At 39.4% G+C, this 15,124-nt stretch overlaps 1 protein-coding gene across 2 annotated transcripts in view; it reads right to left on the minus strand.

The window, feature by feature from the left end:
• LTV1 (LTV1 ribosome biogenesis factor) overlaps positions 1 to 15,124 on the minus strand; it is a 45,140-nt gene extending 30,016 nt beyond the window's left edge. Inside the window, exons 1-4 of one of the 2 annotated variants that reach the window (XM_053774749.2) lie at positions 14,885 to 15,124; positions 9,146 to 9,280; positions 5,948 to 6,094; positions 5,247 to 5,355 (exon numbers count right to left, since the gene is read on the minus strand). In XM_053774749.2, coding sequence (XP_053630724.1) covers positions 5,247 to 5,355; positions 5,948 to 6,094; positions 9,146 to 9,280; positions 14,885 to 14,887 — 394 coding nt within the window. In that variant the 5' untranslated portion in view covers positions 14,888 to 15,124. The remainder of the gene's footprint in view (positions 1 to 5,246; positions 5,356 to 5,947; positions 6,095 to 9,145; positions 9,281 to 14,884) is intronic. The other variant, XM_053774756.2, reaches the window with a different exon arrangement.

The following is a 15,124-nucleotide window of genomic DNA, read 5'->3' on the forward strand; positions in this document are numbered from 1 at the left end:
TACTTGACGTGCTGTTGGAGTGTGAGCAAAGTAACATTTATGAAGGGGTTCAGGGAAACCGGCAGGCCGGACTTGAGTCCTGGAGATGGGAAGTACAGTGCCTGCACTCTGAAGGAGGGGTGTTAATGTTGCAGTTTAAAAACTGTAGTGTAAAGCACCCTTCTGGCAAGACAGTGATGGAGTGAATGATGGTGAAAGTTTTTCTTTTTCGGGCCACCCTGCCTTGGTGGGAATCGGCCAGTGTGATAATAATAATAATAAAGTTTACTGAGTATACCAGGAAAAGTATACGGTAGGGTTATAATTGAAAGAATTAGAGGTAAGACAGAATGTAGGACTGCGGATGAGCAGGGAGGCTTCAGAGTGGGTAGGGGATGTGTAGATCAAGTGTTTACATTGAAGCATATATGTGAACAGTATTTAGATAAAGGTAGGGAAGATTTTATTGCCTTTATGGATTTAAAAAAGGCATATGATAGAGTGGATAGAGGAGCAATGTGGCAGATGTTGCAAGTATATGGAATAGGTGGTAAGTTACTAAATGCTGTAGAGCTTTTATGAGGACAGTGAGGCTCAGGTTAGGGTATGTAGAAGAGAGGGAGAATACTTCCCGGTAAAAGTAGGTCTTAGACAGGGATGTGTAATGTCACCATGGTTGTTTAATATATTTATAGATGGGGTTGTAAAAGAAGTAAATGCTAGGGTGTTCGGGAGAGGGGTGGGATTAAATTATGGGGAATCAAATTCAAAATGGGAACTGACACAGTTACTTTTTGCTGATGATACTGTGCTTATGGGAGATTCGAAAGGAAAATTGCAAAGGTTAGTGGATGAGTTTGGGAATGCGTGTAAAGGTAGAAAGTTGAAATTGAACACAGAAAAAAGTAAGGTGATGAGGGTGTCAAATGATTTAGATAAAGAAAAATTGGATATCAAATTGGGGAGGAGGAGTATGGAAGAAGTGAATGTTTTCAGATACTTGGGAGTTGACGTGTCGGCGGATGGATTTATGAAGGATGAGGTTAATCATAGAATTGATGAGGGAAAAAAGGTGAGTGGTGCGTTGAGGTATATGTGGAGTCAAAAAACGTTATCTATGGAGGCAAAGAAGGGAATGTATGAAAGTATAGTAGTACCAACACTTTTATATGGGTGCGAAGCTTGGGTGGTAACTGCAGCAGCGAGGAGACGGTTGGAGGCAGTGGAGATGTCCTGTTTAAGGGCAATGTGTGGTGTAAATATTATGCAGAAAATTCGGAGTGTGGAAATTAGGAGAAGGTGTGGAGTTAATAAAAGTATTAGTCAGAGGGCAGAAGAGGGGTTGTTGAGGTGGTTTGGTCATTTAGAGAGAATGGATCAAAGTAGAATGACATGGAAAGCATATAAATCTATAGGGGAAGGAAGGCGGGGTAGGGGTCGTCCTCGAAAGGGTTGGAGAGAGGGGGTAAAGGAGGTTTTGTGGGCGAGGGGCTTGGACTTCCAGCAAGCGTGCGTGAGCGTGTTAGATAGGAGTGAATGGAGACGAATGGTACTTGGGACCTGACGATCTGTTGGAGTGTGAGCAGGGTAATATTTAGTGAAGGGATTCAGGGAAACCGGTTATTTTCATATAGTCGGACTTGAGTCCTGGAAATGGGAAGTACAATGCCTGCACTTTAAAGGAGGGGTTTGGGATATTGGCAGTTTGGAGGGATATGTTGTGTATCTTTATATGTGTATGCTTCTAGACTGTTGTATTCTGAGCACCTCTGCAAAAACAGTGATAATGTGTGAGTGTGGTGAAAGTGTTGAATGATGATGAAAGTATTTTCTTTTTGGGGATTTTCTTTCTTTTTTGGGTCACCCTGCCTCGGTGGGAGACGGCCGACTTGTTGAGAAAAAAAAAAAAAAAATATTATATATATATATATATATATATATATATATATATTATATATATATATATATTATATATATATATATATATATATATATATATATATATATATATATATATATATATTATTTATTTTTTTTTTATTATCACACCGGCCGATTCCCACCAAGGCAGGGTGGCCCGAAAAAGAAAAACTTTCACCATCATTCACTCCATCACTGTCTTGCCAGAAGGGTGCTTTACACTACAGTTTTTAAACTGCAACATTAACACCCCTCCTTCAGAGTGCAGGCACTGTACTTCCCATCTCCAGGACTCAAGTCCGGCCTGCCGGTTTCCCTGAATCCCTTCATAAATGTTACTTTGCTCACACTCCAACAGCACGTCAAGTATTAAAAACCATTTGTCTCCATTCACTCCTATCAAACACGCTCACGCATGCCTGCTGGAAGTCCAAGCCCCTCGCACACAAAACCTCCTTTACCCCCTCCCTCCAACCCTTCCTAGGCCAACCCGTACCCCGCCTTCCTTCCACTACAGACTGATACACTCTTGAAGTCATTCTGTTTCGCTCCATGCTCTCTACATGTCCGAACCACCTCAACAACCCTTCCTCAGCCCTCTGGACAACAGTTTTGGTAATCCCGCACCTCCTCCTAACTTCCAAACTACGAATTCTCTGCATTATATTCACACCACACATTGCCCTCAGACATGACATCTCCACTGCCTCCAGCCTTCTCCTCGCTGCAACATTCATCACCCACGCTTCACACCCATATATATATTATATATATATATATATATATATATTATATATATATATATATATATATATATATATATATATATATATATATATATATATATATATATATATATATATATATATATATATATATATATATATATATAGTGGACCCCCGGTTAACGATATTTTTTCATTCCAGAAGTATGTTCAGGTGCCAGTACTGACCGAATTTTTTCCCATAAGGAATATTGTGAAGTATGTTAGTCCATTTCAGACTCCCAAACATACACGTACAAACACACTTACATAAACACACTTACATAATTGGTCGCATTTGGAGGTGATCGTTAAGTAGGGGTCCACTGTATATATATATATATATATATATACACGTATATACGTATATACGTATATACGTACATACGTATATACGTATATACACATACATACAGTGGACCCTTGTCTAACGATATTAATCTGTTCCTGAGAGCTCATCGTTAGCCGAAATTATCGTTAGCCGAATTAATTTTCCCCATAAGAAATAATGGAAATCAAATTAATCCGTTCCTGACACCCCAAAGTATAAAAAAAAAAAATTTTACCACATGAAATATACATTTTTACACACAAAAAAGAAGACGATATGCACAATTACTACTCTACTAAATAAAGAATACATGACACTTACCTTTATTGAAGATCTGGCGATGACTGATGGGATGGGAGGAGGGGAGATGGTGGAAGTTGTTATTGTTTGGAAGAGGAATCCCCTTCCACGATAACTTGAGGTAGCAAGTTCTTTTCCGGGGTTATTTCCCTTCTTTTAATGCCACTAGGACCAGCTTGAGAGTCACTGGGCCTCTGTTGCACAACAAATCTGTCCATAGAGCTCTGTACCTCGCATTCCTTTAAGATTTTCCTAAAATGGGTCACAACATTGTCATTGTAATAGTCACCAGCACGGCTTGCAATAGCCATGTTAGGGTGATTTTCATCCATAAGTTTCCACTTCAACCCACTTCGCACACATTTCCTTAATCTTTGAAGTAGGCACAGTGGATTCCACAACTGGCATAGGCTTCTCGGGGTTAGCCCAAAACTCTTCAAAATCTTTCTTAATTTCCATACTAATTCTCACCCTTTTTACCACAGGGTTGGCACTAGAAGCTTTCTTGGGGCCCATGGTGACTTATTTTGCAGTTACGAGCACTAAAAACACTGGGATAAGGTGAAATGTACTGAATGTATGCGTAGATGCGACCGCACTGGCTGGCTTGTAAACACTGGCCACATGTGAACAGGTCCCAGACGAATCATGTTGGGCGAGTTTTTTATCGTTAGGCGAGGCAAAATTTTGATGCTCAAACGCTTCGTTAAGCTGATTTAATGTTATGCGATGCGTTTGTTAGGTGAGGGTCCACTGTATATATATTTAAGAAACTTCCAGCAAGCGTACGTGAAGGTGTTCGATAGGAGTGAATGGTTTTTGGGGCCTGACAAGTGAAGGGATTCAGGAAAACTGGTTAGCCGGACTCGAGTCCTGGAAATGGGAAGTACAATGCCTTCACTTTCAAGGAGGGGTTTGGGATATTAGCAGTTTGGAGGGACATCTAAACTGTTGCATCCGATTCTCTGCAATGACAGTGATTATGTATGAGTACACAAATAACCCACACATAGGAGAGAGGAGCTTACAGCGATGTTTTGGTACAACTTAGACCATTTACAAAGTCACACTAACTAAAAGGAGAGGAGGGAGTATATATAGGCCAGCAGACAGGGATGGGACAAGACAGGCAGTAGGAAAGGAAGAAGAGAGGTAGTGGTAGAGGTGGTGGTGGCGTCGGCTGCGGCAGCAGTAGTAGTAAGTCAAAGACTAAGAAAGAGGAGCACTGCGCCTCTCTCCTATGTGCGGTTTATTTGTGTATTGTTCCAGTCATGGTATTGTGCCTTTTTGGTAATTATGTATGAGTGATGGTGAAAGTGATGAATGATGAAAGTTTTTTTTTCTTTTTTGGGTCACTGTCTCGGTGGGAGACAGCCAACGTGTTAAAAAAAAATTTAAACTATATGCAAAAGAAGAAACAGGTATACCATACTCAAAATGAGTTTTTTTTTTATCAGCTAATTCTACCCAAAATGCTGAATAGTCTATACTGAAGTATAAACATTTACAGGATTTATAATGCACCCATCAAAATAAAGATTTCAAAAAAACCATCCCCAAAATTTGCTCAACTTACTACCAATAACAACCAGGTGGTTACTTTCATGAGAAAACATGTAAAAAAAAAAGTGAAAAATTTACTTATGCAATTGCAGACAATATAGCAATTAAAAGCTTCAGATGCATGATGTGTTTTTATTTAACACATTGGCCATTTTCAACCAAAAAGAAGAAACTATCCTTATAACTCACTCCATCACTGTCTTGCTAGAGGTGTGCCAATACTACAGTTCAAAAATTTAAACATATCCCCATCCCCTCCTTCAGAGTGCAAGCACTGTACTTTCCACCTCCAGGACTCAAGTCTGGATAGCTGTTTTCCTTGAATACTTCACAAATGTTATGAGACATGTTAAAACAACATCAGTCATACTTCAGATACATAGACAAACCTGTGACAGGGGCAGCTTTGTTTAAAAGTCCTATGGGTTCCTCTATGAAAGACTCGAATGCTGAGGATGGCAACAAGAGTTTCTTGCCACGCAACTCTTTCTTACCCAACTGAAAGTTATGGCAAATTTATTATAAAATTAGTAGAATTATTGCAAGAAAGTGCATAAGGGTACTTGCTTGAAACTAGGAAAAACTGTTAAAGGATTTAAGCAGTTAAATACTGATATTAACTATATAAAGTAACTGAAGGTGTGCATCTTCTTGTAATATCAAGGACAACAATTTCCTTTCTTCATTATTAGAGGATGAGAATTAAGTTTAAAATTAGAAGTTTTCTATTACAGATAACATTTTACAAGATACAGTACCATACTTGGAAAATAAAGATGAAGAATAACAATGCCCACTAGTACTTTCTTAAAATAATGAATTCACAAGTCAAGAGCAGCATTCATTTATGGTTACTATTCAATGCATCTAATTTATTTGTAGTACTGGACATAGAGTCTTGACCCCTTAAAAGAATGCATCAACAATCAATTCATTATCTTAAATTATTCAGCATTAAAGCAGCTTCATTTTTTCATTAATCTTGCAATGTTTCTAATGAATTTTTTTCATATCTAAAGCTCCAAGATATTTTCAAAATTTTCATAAAGTACAAAGATTTGAAAGTGCACAAGTGAAAATGAATAGGAACCTGGGGATCTTCTCTTCGAATGGTGTACACCTCCAGTTCCTCTTCATCCCAATTAACAGCTTCACGAACACCTTTCAAGTGCTGCAGGTAGTTGTAGTCATCATCGAAGAAGATTCCATACTTCTGCTGCTCTGCTTTCTGAGGGGTCTGTCAATAAGAAAATTTATTGTTATTCTGCGCATTCTGACTCCCAATTACACTCACTGTACATTAATCACCTGTCTGCTCCAATGTGACCAAGTAAATTTCTCAAACTTGTACAGCTCTTTGTTTTCACTCCATCTCTGTTTCCACCCAATGGAAAAAACAGGTTAGAATTCTTCTCTCATAAGCCACGTGTGTAACAGCGGCTGATCAACAGGAAAAGGTTACCATTCTTCCCTCCATCTTAACTAAGAGTAAGAATAAATTTTTTTTTTATCTGACCAATAATCTGTTTAGCCCTATTTATTACAAATTAAAATTTTAACCCTTAAACTGTCCAAGTGTAGATCTACGTTTATGTGCGTAGCGCTCCGACCTTTATTTTCTTCAACTGAAAGCATGTATAAAAAACCCATAGATCTATGTTTGGAGCACTATGCACGTGAACATAGATCTACGTTTGGACAGTTTAAGGGTTAGTAGGAGGAACTGATTTGATTATATTATATTATACATTGTCATGCTACAAATTTGTACAACTTTAATGCTTCTTATTTGAAAGATGAGGTGAATCATAGAATTGATGAGGGGAAAAGGGTGAGCAGTGCACTTAGGACTCTGTGGAGACAAAGAACTTTGCCCTTGGAGGCAAAGAGGGAAATGTATGAGAGTACAGTGGACCCCCGCTTAACGATCACCTCCTAATGTGACCAATTATGTAAGTGCGTTTGTACGTGTATGTTTTGGGGGTCTGAAATGGACTAACCTACTTCACAATATTCCTTATGGAAACAAATTCGGTCAGTACTGGCACCTGAACATACTTCTGGAATGAAAAAATATCGTTAACCGGGGGTCCACTGTATAGTTTTACCAACGCTCTTATATGGGTGTGAAGCATGGGTGATGAATGTTGCAGCGAGGAGAAGGCTGGAGGCAGTGAAGATGTCATGTCTGAGGGCAATGTGTGGTGTGAATATAATGCAGAGAATTCGTAGTTTGGAAGTTAGGAGGATGTGCGGGATTACCAAAACTGTTGTCCAGAGGGCTGAGGAAGGGTTGTTGAGGTGGTTCGGACATGTAGAGAGAATGGAGCGAAACAGAATGACTTCAAGAGTGTATCAGTCTGTAGTGGAAGGAAAGCGCGGTAGGGGTCGGCCTAGGTAAGGTTGGAGGGAGGGGGTAAAGGTGGTTTTGTGTGCGAGGGGCTTGGACTTCCAGCAGGCATGCGTGAGCATGTTTGATAGGAGTGAATGGAGACAAATGGTTTTTAACCCTTTCAGGGTCCAAGGCCCAAATCTGGAGTCACGCACCAGTGTCCAAGAATTTTCAAAAAAAAAATTTGTTATTTTTTCTTATGAAATCGTAGAGAATCTTTTTGTGAAGGTAATAAAACAAAAAGTACGAAATTTGGTGGAAAATTGACGAAATTATGCTCTCGCGAATTTTGATGTGTCAGCGATATTTACGAATCGGCGATTTTGCTGACTTTGACTCCCATTTTAGGCCAATTACATTATTCCAGTCAACCAAATTCTTAGCTATTTCACTAGTATTACTTCTATTCTATCGATTGAGCACAAGAAATCGCCAAGTCAACTGTTTCAACTACAAAATAAAGTGATCGGAAATTGTTAATTTGGCCAATTTAACACAAAGTTCAAAATATTCCAATTTCAAAATAGGGTCCAGAATGAACAATGTAGGCATTCCTGGCACTAAACTAACATTTCCTCTGTTCATTAGTTATGTTTTGAGGCTTTACAAATAAATTCCATTTTGATTTTTTATTCACATAATGAATTTTTATTCACACCAAAAAATAGAAGATTTACTGTTATGCAATACTGTAATAATTGTATAAATATCGTCACCATATTTGTGAATGTATATTAGACCCACCAGCTGATGTGTATTAGACGTGTGAGGTCGTTTGTTTACTCTTGAATATCGGCAAAAATTTAACATTTCTGCTACTTTGAGCTCAGTTTCAAGCCATTTCCAGTGCTAAAACCAATCAAAATCATCTCTATTTCTGTAATATGTCTTCCATTCTATCAAATGAGACCAAGAAATCGCAAATACAACTATAAAAAACATACGAAAAAACACTGCAAAGTTGCTGTTTTAATCGAAAAATCATGATTTCATTTTTTTTCTCTCATTATACACAGTGTGCTGCAGGATCTGTTTTATGTGGTGCACACATACCACATAGATGTATTCTCTCATATCTAGGCCCAAATGTACCACTCACAGTTTATCAGAGTGAGCTGAGCTCATGGCGAAGATCTACGGTTTGGACCCTGAACGTAAAGCCGTAGATCTACGGGACGGACCCTGAAAGGGTTAATACTTGACGTGCTGTTGAAGTGTGAGCAAAGTAACATTTATGAAGGGATTCAGGGAAACCGGCAGGCCGGACTTGAGTCCTGGAGATGGGAAGTACAGTGCCTGCACTCTGAAGGAGGGGTGTTAATGTTGCAGTTTAAAAACTGTAGTGTAAAGCACCCTTCTGGCAAGACAGTGATGAAGTGATGAAGTGAATGATGGTGAAAGTTTTTCTTTTTCGGGCCACCCTGCCTTGGTGGAAATCGGCCAGTGTGTTAATAAAAAAAAAAAAAAAATTGCACTTCATGTTGTAATTTGTTTACTGTAATTTTTACCACTGAATCTATCATTGCTTAGTTAATCTTAAGTTTAAGCCTGCCCATAATGCTCTGCATACAAGGGGCTTTTGGCATGTACACCCAATCACTATATTTCATTGTACAACTATGTATCATGTCTAAATAAAAAATAAATAAATAAACGAACTGTAACAGTCTGGCACTAAGTGAAGTAATTAATCAACAGTACTATCACACTAATGTTGCTTTGCTGGATCATCTAATGACAGCAAATATAAGTATATAATGCAATGATTATAATTTGAATTTCTCTTAAACTATTAAAAAAAGAATTTTCCTGTGGGAACAACATAAATTTTCACAGGATGAAGAATTCTTGCCTTTGGTTAACCTAGTCAAAAATTAATGCATTAGAACCAATTACCTCTTCAGTTGGCTGTAGGACTGCTTGTGGAGCAGTCTCATCGGCAATCAGCGGATCTCGCTGACTGCGAGGCACAACCTTAAACATGTGCAAGGCATCGCGTCGTTTATCGATGAATCTTTTGCCCTTCTTACCCTGAAAGAAGGAATAAGTATTTATTGAAAACTGTGATGTCTGATATTTATAAAATAACTTAGCATGTCATCTATTCAGTTGCTATAATCAGGCAGCTTAATTTATATCAATATTTATGGACAACTGCAAAATCTGTCTGCTTCTGTAGTAACCTGTAAAACCTTAAAACTCACGAAATCATTATTTTCTATACAAAAACAATTATGCGGATAGTAAATTGGAATGAGCAATCCTCAAGGGAGGTACTACTCTCTTGTCATACAAGCATGAAACAGAAGCCTATTAAATGTTTTGCAATCTGGTAGGACTGCTAATACAGTGGACCCCCGCATAGCGATATTAATCCATGCAAGAGAGCTCATTGTTATGCGAAATTATCGTTATGCGAATGAATTTTCCCCATAAGAAATAATGGAAATCAAATTAATCCGTGCAAGACACCCAAAAGTATGAAAAAAAAAATTTACCACATGAAATATACATTTTCCTACACACAAAGAGAAGGATACATGCACAATAGTAGAGTAGTACATGCACAATATATATTGTGCATGTACTACTCTACTAAATGAAGAATAAATGACACCTTTACTGAAGATGCAGCAATGACTGATGAGACACTGTCCTGGGAGTGCCTTTTCCTCCTGAGTACTGTAGGTCCTGTTTGGCATTTTCTTCCAGAACAGGCCTTATCACACTGTGTATGCCACTACGATTCTTAAATCTCTCAAACCAACCTTTGCTGGCTTTAAATTCACCAATATGAGCACTAGTTCCAGGCATTTTTCCCTGTTCACCTGGGTGTTAGTCGACTGGTGTGGGTTGCATCCTGGGAGACAAGATTAAGGACCCCAATGGAAATAAGTTAGACAGTCTTCAATGACACTGACTTTTTTGGGTTATCCTGGGTGGCAAATCCTCTGGGGTTAATTATTTCTTGGTATTCTCAATAAGCCACACCAACAACTGTGCTACAGCAGCAGCAGCAGCAGCAGCAGCAGCAGCAGCAGCAGCTGACGGTGGTACAGCAGCAGCAGCTGACAGTGCTACAGCAGCAGCAGACGATGCTACAGTAGCAGCAGACGGTACTACAGCAGCAGCTGACGGTGGTACAGCAGCAGCAGCAGCAGCAGCTGACAGTGCTACAGCAGCAGCTGACTGTGCTACAGCAGCAGCTGACAGTGCTACAGCAGCAGCTGACTGTGCTACAGCAGCAGCTGACTGTGCTACAGCAGCAGCTGACAGTGCTACAGCAGCAGCAGACGATGCTACAGCAGCAGCAGACGATGCTACAGCAGCAGCAGATGGTACTACAGCAGCAGCAGCAGCAGCAGCAGCAGCTGACGGTGGTACAACAGCAGCAGCAGCTGACGGTGCTACAGCAGCAGCAGCAGCAGCTGTACCACCAATAGTAGCGATGGTTGATTGGGGTTTATTATACAACCTGGCCAGCTCGGAGACACGCACTCCACTTTCATACTTATCAATGATCTTTTTCTTCATCTCTATAGTAATTCTCACCCTTATTGCTGTAGGGTTGGCACTAGAAGCTTTCTTGGGGCCCATGGTCACTTATTTTGCAGATAAAATCACCAAAAACACTGTAATAATACGAAATGTTCCGATTGTATGCTTGGATGTTACCGAGGAGGCTGGCTGGTAAACAATGCCACCGGCGAAACATGTGAGCATGGCTCAGGCTGCACATAGACGCGTCTTGGACGAACAGCGTTGAGCGGGTTTTTTAGCGGTATGCGAGGCAAAATCTTAGCGATAAAATGTAGCGGTATGCGGATTTAACGTTATGTAAGGCCAACGGTATGCGGGGGTCCACTGTATTCAGTAGATACAGAACTCAGTTTTACTTTCCAAAGTATTTCTTAATGGTTCTTAGGCCAGTAGCAAGTCCTGAAATGAGACTAGTGTGAGGGGAAAAATTCAACAGATAGGAGTAGCGAGCGAGTACATGGGTGATGATAGTTTGATTGCCCGGCTGCTTGTTAAGGTAGGGTCAATCTAGCTCCCGCTATCCCCCCCTCCCTTTTTCCCCACCCGGAGAGGTGACGTGTGGGGCTCGGACCAAACAGTAATCACTTGACTCACAGCTCCCAGCACAACTAAGTAAAAGCCTCTGCTCCTATTCTAGTAGATATATTGGTTGAAAGCTTCACTTTTGACGAATAATAAACTTAGACCTTTCAGCCTTGATTTCCATGATATGCTTTTAGATAATCACCATTTCTTTTAAATATTGTACTTAAATATTTCTCTCTTTCTAGCTTGGAATGTCAGCTCGGGTCATCTGGCAACTAAAGAAACAGTCTTGAAGGAGACGAACTTTACCTAAGTTCTGAGATGTCACCATTTTATCTGCATACCCAAGTGTAGTCAACCCCAGGCAACTACCTCTCATCTTTGCAGTGGTGAAAGACCTGCGTTCCTATCATCTTGACGGACTATTCAAGAATAGAGACTCTGTGAAGAACTAGTCGTTGGGTTGTCATTCAACATCTGTGACCCCCCCCCCATCATCAGCAACGGCTACAATTTCTACAACATGCGGTGTCAACAACATCGGACACCCCAGTCTAACTGTATATATTAGTGTTGAATTCAGATACTTTTATATTTCATTTCCCTTTCAAGTAGGACAAAAAAATTCATATTTTTTTTATATTTTCATTTCTAAATAATTAAGTGTTTATATTTGACTTATTATTCTTTTTCTATTCATTAATTTTCCTGAGGAGGAGCCAGCCTTGATAATACTTACTGAAGTTGTTACAGGGCTGAGTAAGCCTTCACACTAGGGATCATCGCCTTGATGACAATGATCCCTAGAGCCATTATGAAATACCTGTAATGTACAAATTTTATCATGTACAGTACTTGTAGATTATTATTACTAATATGTACTGTATATGTATAAACCAGATGTTTGAAAGTGACAAGTGTGTGTGTGTGTGTGGTTTACATGCTCATTCAGTGCAGATGAAGTGCCAATACCCTGGTTTGCCTCTGAATATTGTCTCGATGAGCCACACTGAATGAATACGTAGTCACATGTGGTTTGGCCATATATGATAAACAGCCACTCCTCAATGACTGGGTTCTGTTCCCAACAGTAGGTCAGTAAGCAAATTGGTCGATAAGCGAGGAGTATACTGTACTGGTAATGGGTTTGTGTCAACCATCTTTAAATATTTTTCTAATGTTACCTTTGCATCATTTATAACACTTTTAATATATTTTTAAATGTTTATACAATAGTGTACAGTAGTATACTGTAATAAAAAGAATAGAGGAAATTAGTACTAATATACATTACTTAGGTTTGCATACTCATTGGAAAGCTGGTCACAAGTCCGAGCGGTCAGTAAACGAGTATGTCGCTAAGTGAGGAGAGGATGTATGTAGTATGCAGAATATAAGTTCCATCACCTAGTGATGGCCTGAAAATTAAATTCTGCTTCTATACTTCATTTATGTGTGGCAAAACTCAATGTTTATCAAAATTATTAATAAGGAATGATTTAGCAAGGAAAAAAAAAAAATCTAACAAGGTAACCACCCTTTTAAGTAATTGACCTTACAAGGTATTGACATCAATGAGTTACCCAGGCAGCAAGTTCAGCATCTTGTCAACATGTAACAGCAAATTATCTAGCATTATCGCTTAAGAAATGCCAGTCATCTCGTGGATCAGAAGTTTCCGATATTTTTCTATGGGTGAGGAGTTCTCCCAGGTATAAATTTATTAAGATGATCAGCAAGTAAGTACTAACTTAATAATATAACCTAAACTGTTGGGAAGGGTCCTTAAGTGGAGTACAGGTGGTAAATGTTAATCACTGAGGCAGTAAACTTGTATATTGAGAACAGGTAGGCAGCCTTGTCCTGTCTGCCAAAAGGTATGTGTATGACTGGCTACCTCTCACTGTGGGATATCTAGCAGGGTTTAAACTCTGCTGACCTGACAGCATTTGAAGTCCATGGCATCACGGCTAACGCATGTTGAATTATGCTGAAAAAAACTAGTCTGTTTAGGCAGAGGTACACGTAAGTACAATTAACATACAGTGTAAATTACCTAGGACAACCCAAAAAAGTCGGAATGATTTCCGGTCCTATTATGCTACGAGTCTAACCTAAAATATGCCTAAATTACTTTGTTAGATAACTAGCAGTTATATTTTACAAAGTCACTTAATCTACCACCTAGATAACTCACTAACATCATGTAATGTGCAAATTTGGCGACTTCACCAGATATCGACTTGAGATTTATTTTAGACTAGATTAGCATTTGCTGATATTTTTGTGAAATGGGCCAACTCTTCACCGGTATGAAAATAAAGAAGATATGCCCTAACTAATGGATGACTTGCTAACATCAACAAGATCACTAGCATTAAGAAAAAAAAAATGTGAATAAGTTTATTGAGGCATGGGCACAGGTCCTGTAGCTTGATTGCTAGCACACTCAGCTGACACACTGAGGTTTGGGGATCAATCCCCGATACAGATGGAAACTTTAGATGTGTTTCCTTTATACACCTACTGTCCATGTTCACCCAACAGTAAAATAGGTGCCTGGGTGTTAGTCAACTGGTGTGGGTTGCATCCTGAGGACAAAAATTAACCTAACTGGCCCAATATGCTCTGCATAACAAGGGGCTTTCTATATAATAGTATGTCATTGATGTCAGCTAGGCCTGTACACTATGTATATGTACTTGCAGAAATTATTATTATAAGCACAATTATCATAAATAGGATCCCAATGGAAACAAGTCAGATTTTTTTGGAGTTAGCCTAAGTAATTTACACATACATAATAACTGTACATATGTGTACCCTTGCCTAAATAAACTTATGGTGTAAATTACCTCAGATAACCCAAAAAACTCAGTGACTTATATCCTCCTGGGTGTACTTTATTCCTGGGCCACAACCCCCAATTTAACATTATATACTATCTATAACACGGGGAAATATGCTTCTATATTTTTTAATCTTGATATTAGCCATAATAAAATACTACTAATAATAACGCAATAAAGCACAAATTCCCCCACCAAAATGAATGGAAATTTTCATTGTTGCAGTAGTAGTCAATACTACAAAATTAATGGATACTTCGGCAGCTTTGACAATTCTGGTTTAACATTGAACATAAATGCTAAAACAATTACAAAAGACATACAAAATATCACTCCAAAGTGATTATAAATCCGCAAATCCCCTCAATCATGGTGAAATATGATGCTCACGCCTTAAAAATAAAATAAAAAAAAAAGCAAACAACACATTACATTTACACCTTAAGAATAATTTCCCTGACGAATTACACAAACAGTTACAGCCTATGTGTACAATTACACAAATTATTCCAAAATACGTCATAATGTTAATTATACAATTCCCGAGGTTCATTAACTGCTGGCCAGGAGTCATTAACAACCATGATGGAGGTTAACATGTTAATTACATGTTCCTGCCACACTATGCATTCTATGGTGGTAATTTACACTGAAAATGAAGTGTGAAATATGCCCCAAAAAGGGTGAAATAAGTGGAAGAAGGTGGAGAGTGCGACCTCACCATTATTTGCCTGCACACGTTGTGTTTACTGGCAAGTGCAGCCACCTGGCGGCCGCCCAGGGCACTGCTGCTGCAGTCAGCCACCTGGCGGCCGCCCAGGGCACTGCTGCTGCAGTCAGCCACCTGGCGGCCGCCCAGGGCACTGCTGCTGCAGTCAGCCACCTGGCGGCCGCCCAGGGCACTGCTGCTGCAGTCAGCCACCTGGCGGCCGCCCAGGGCACTGCTGCTGCAGTCAGCCAC

The sequence above is a fragment of the Cherax quadricarinatus genome, chromosome 1, assembly GCF_038502225.1.
Source record: "Cherax quadricarinatus isolate ZL_2023a chromosome 1, ASM3850222v1, whole genome shotgun sequence".
Taxonomy (NCBI): Eukaryota; Metazoa; Arthropoda; class Malacostraca; order Decapoda; family Parastacidae; genus Cherax; species Cherax quadricarinatus.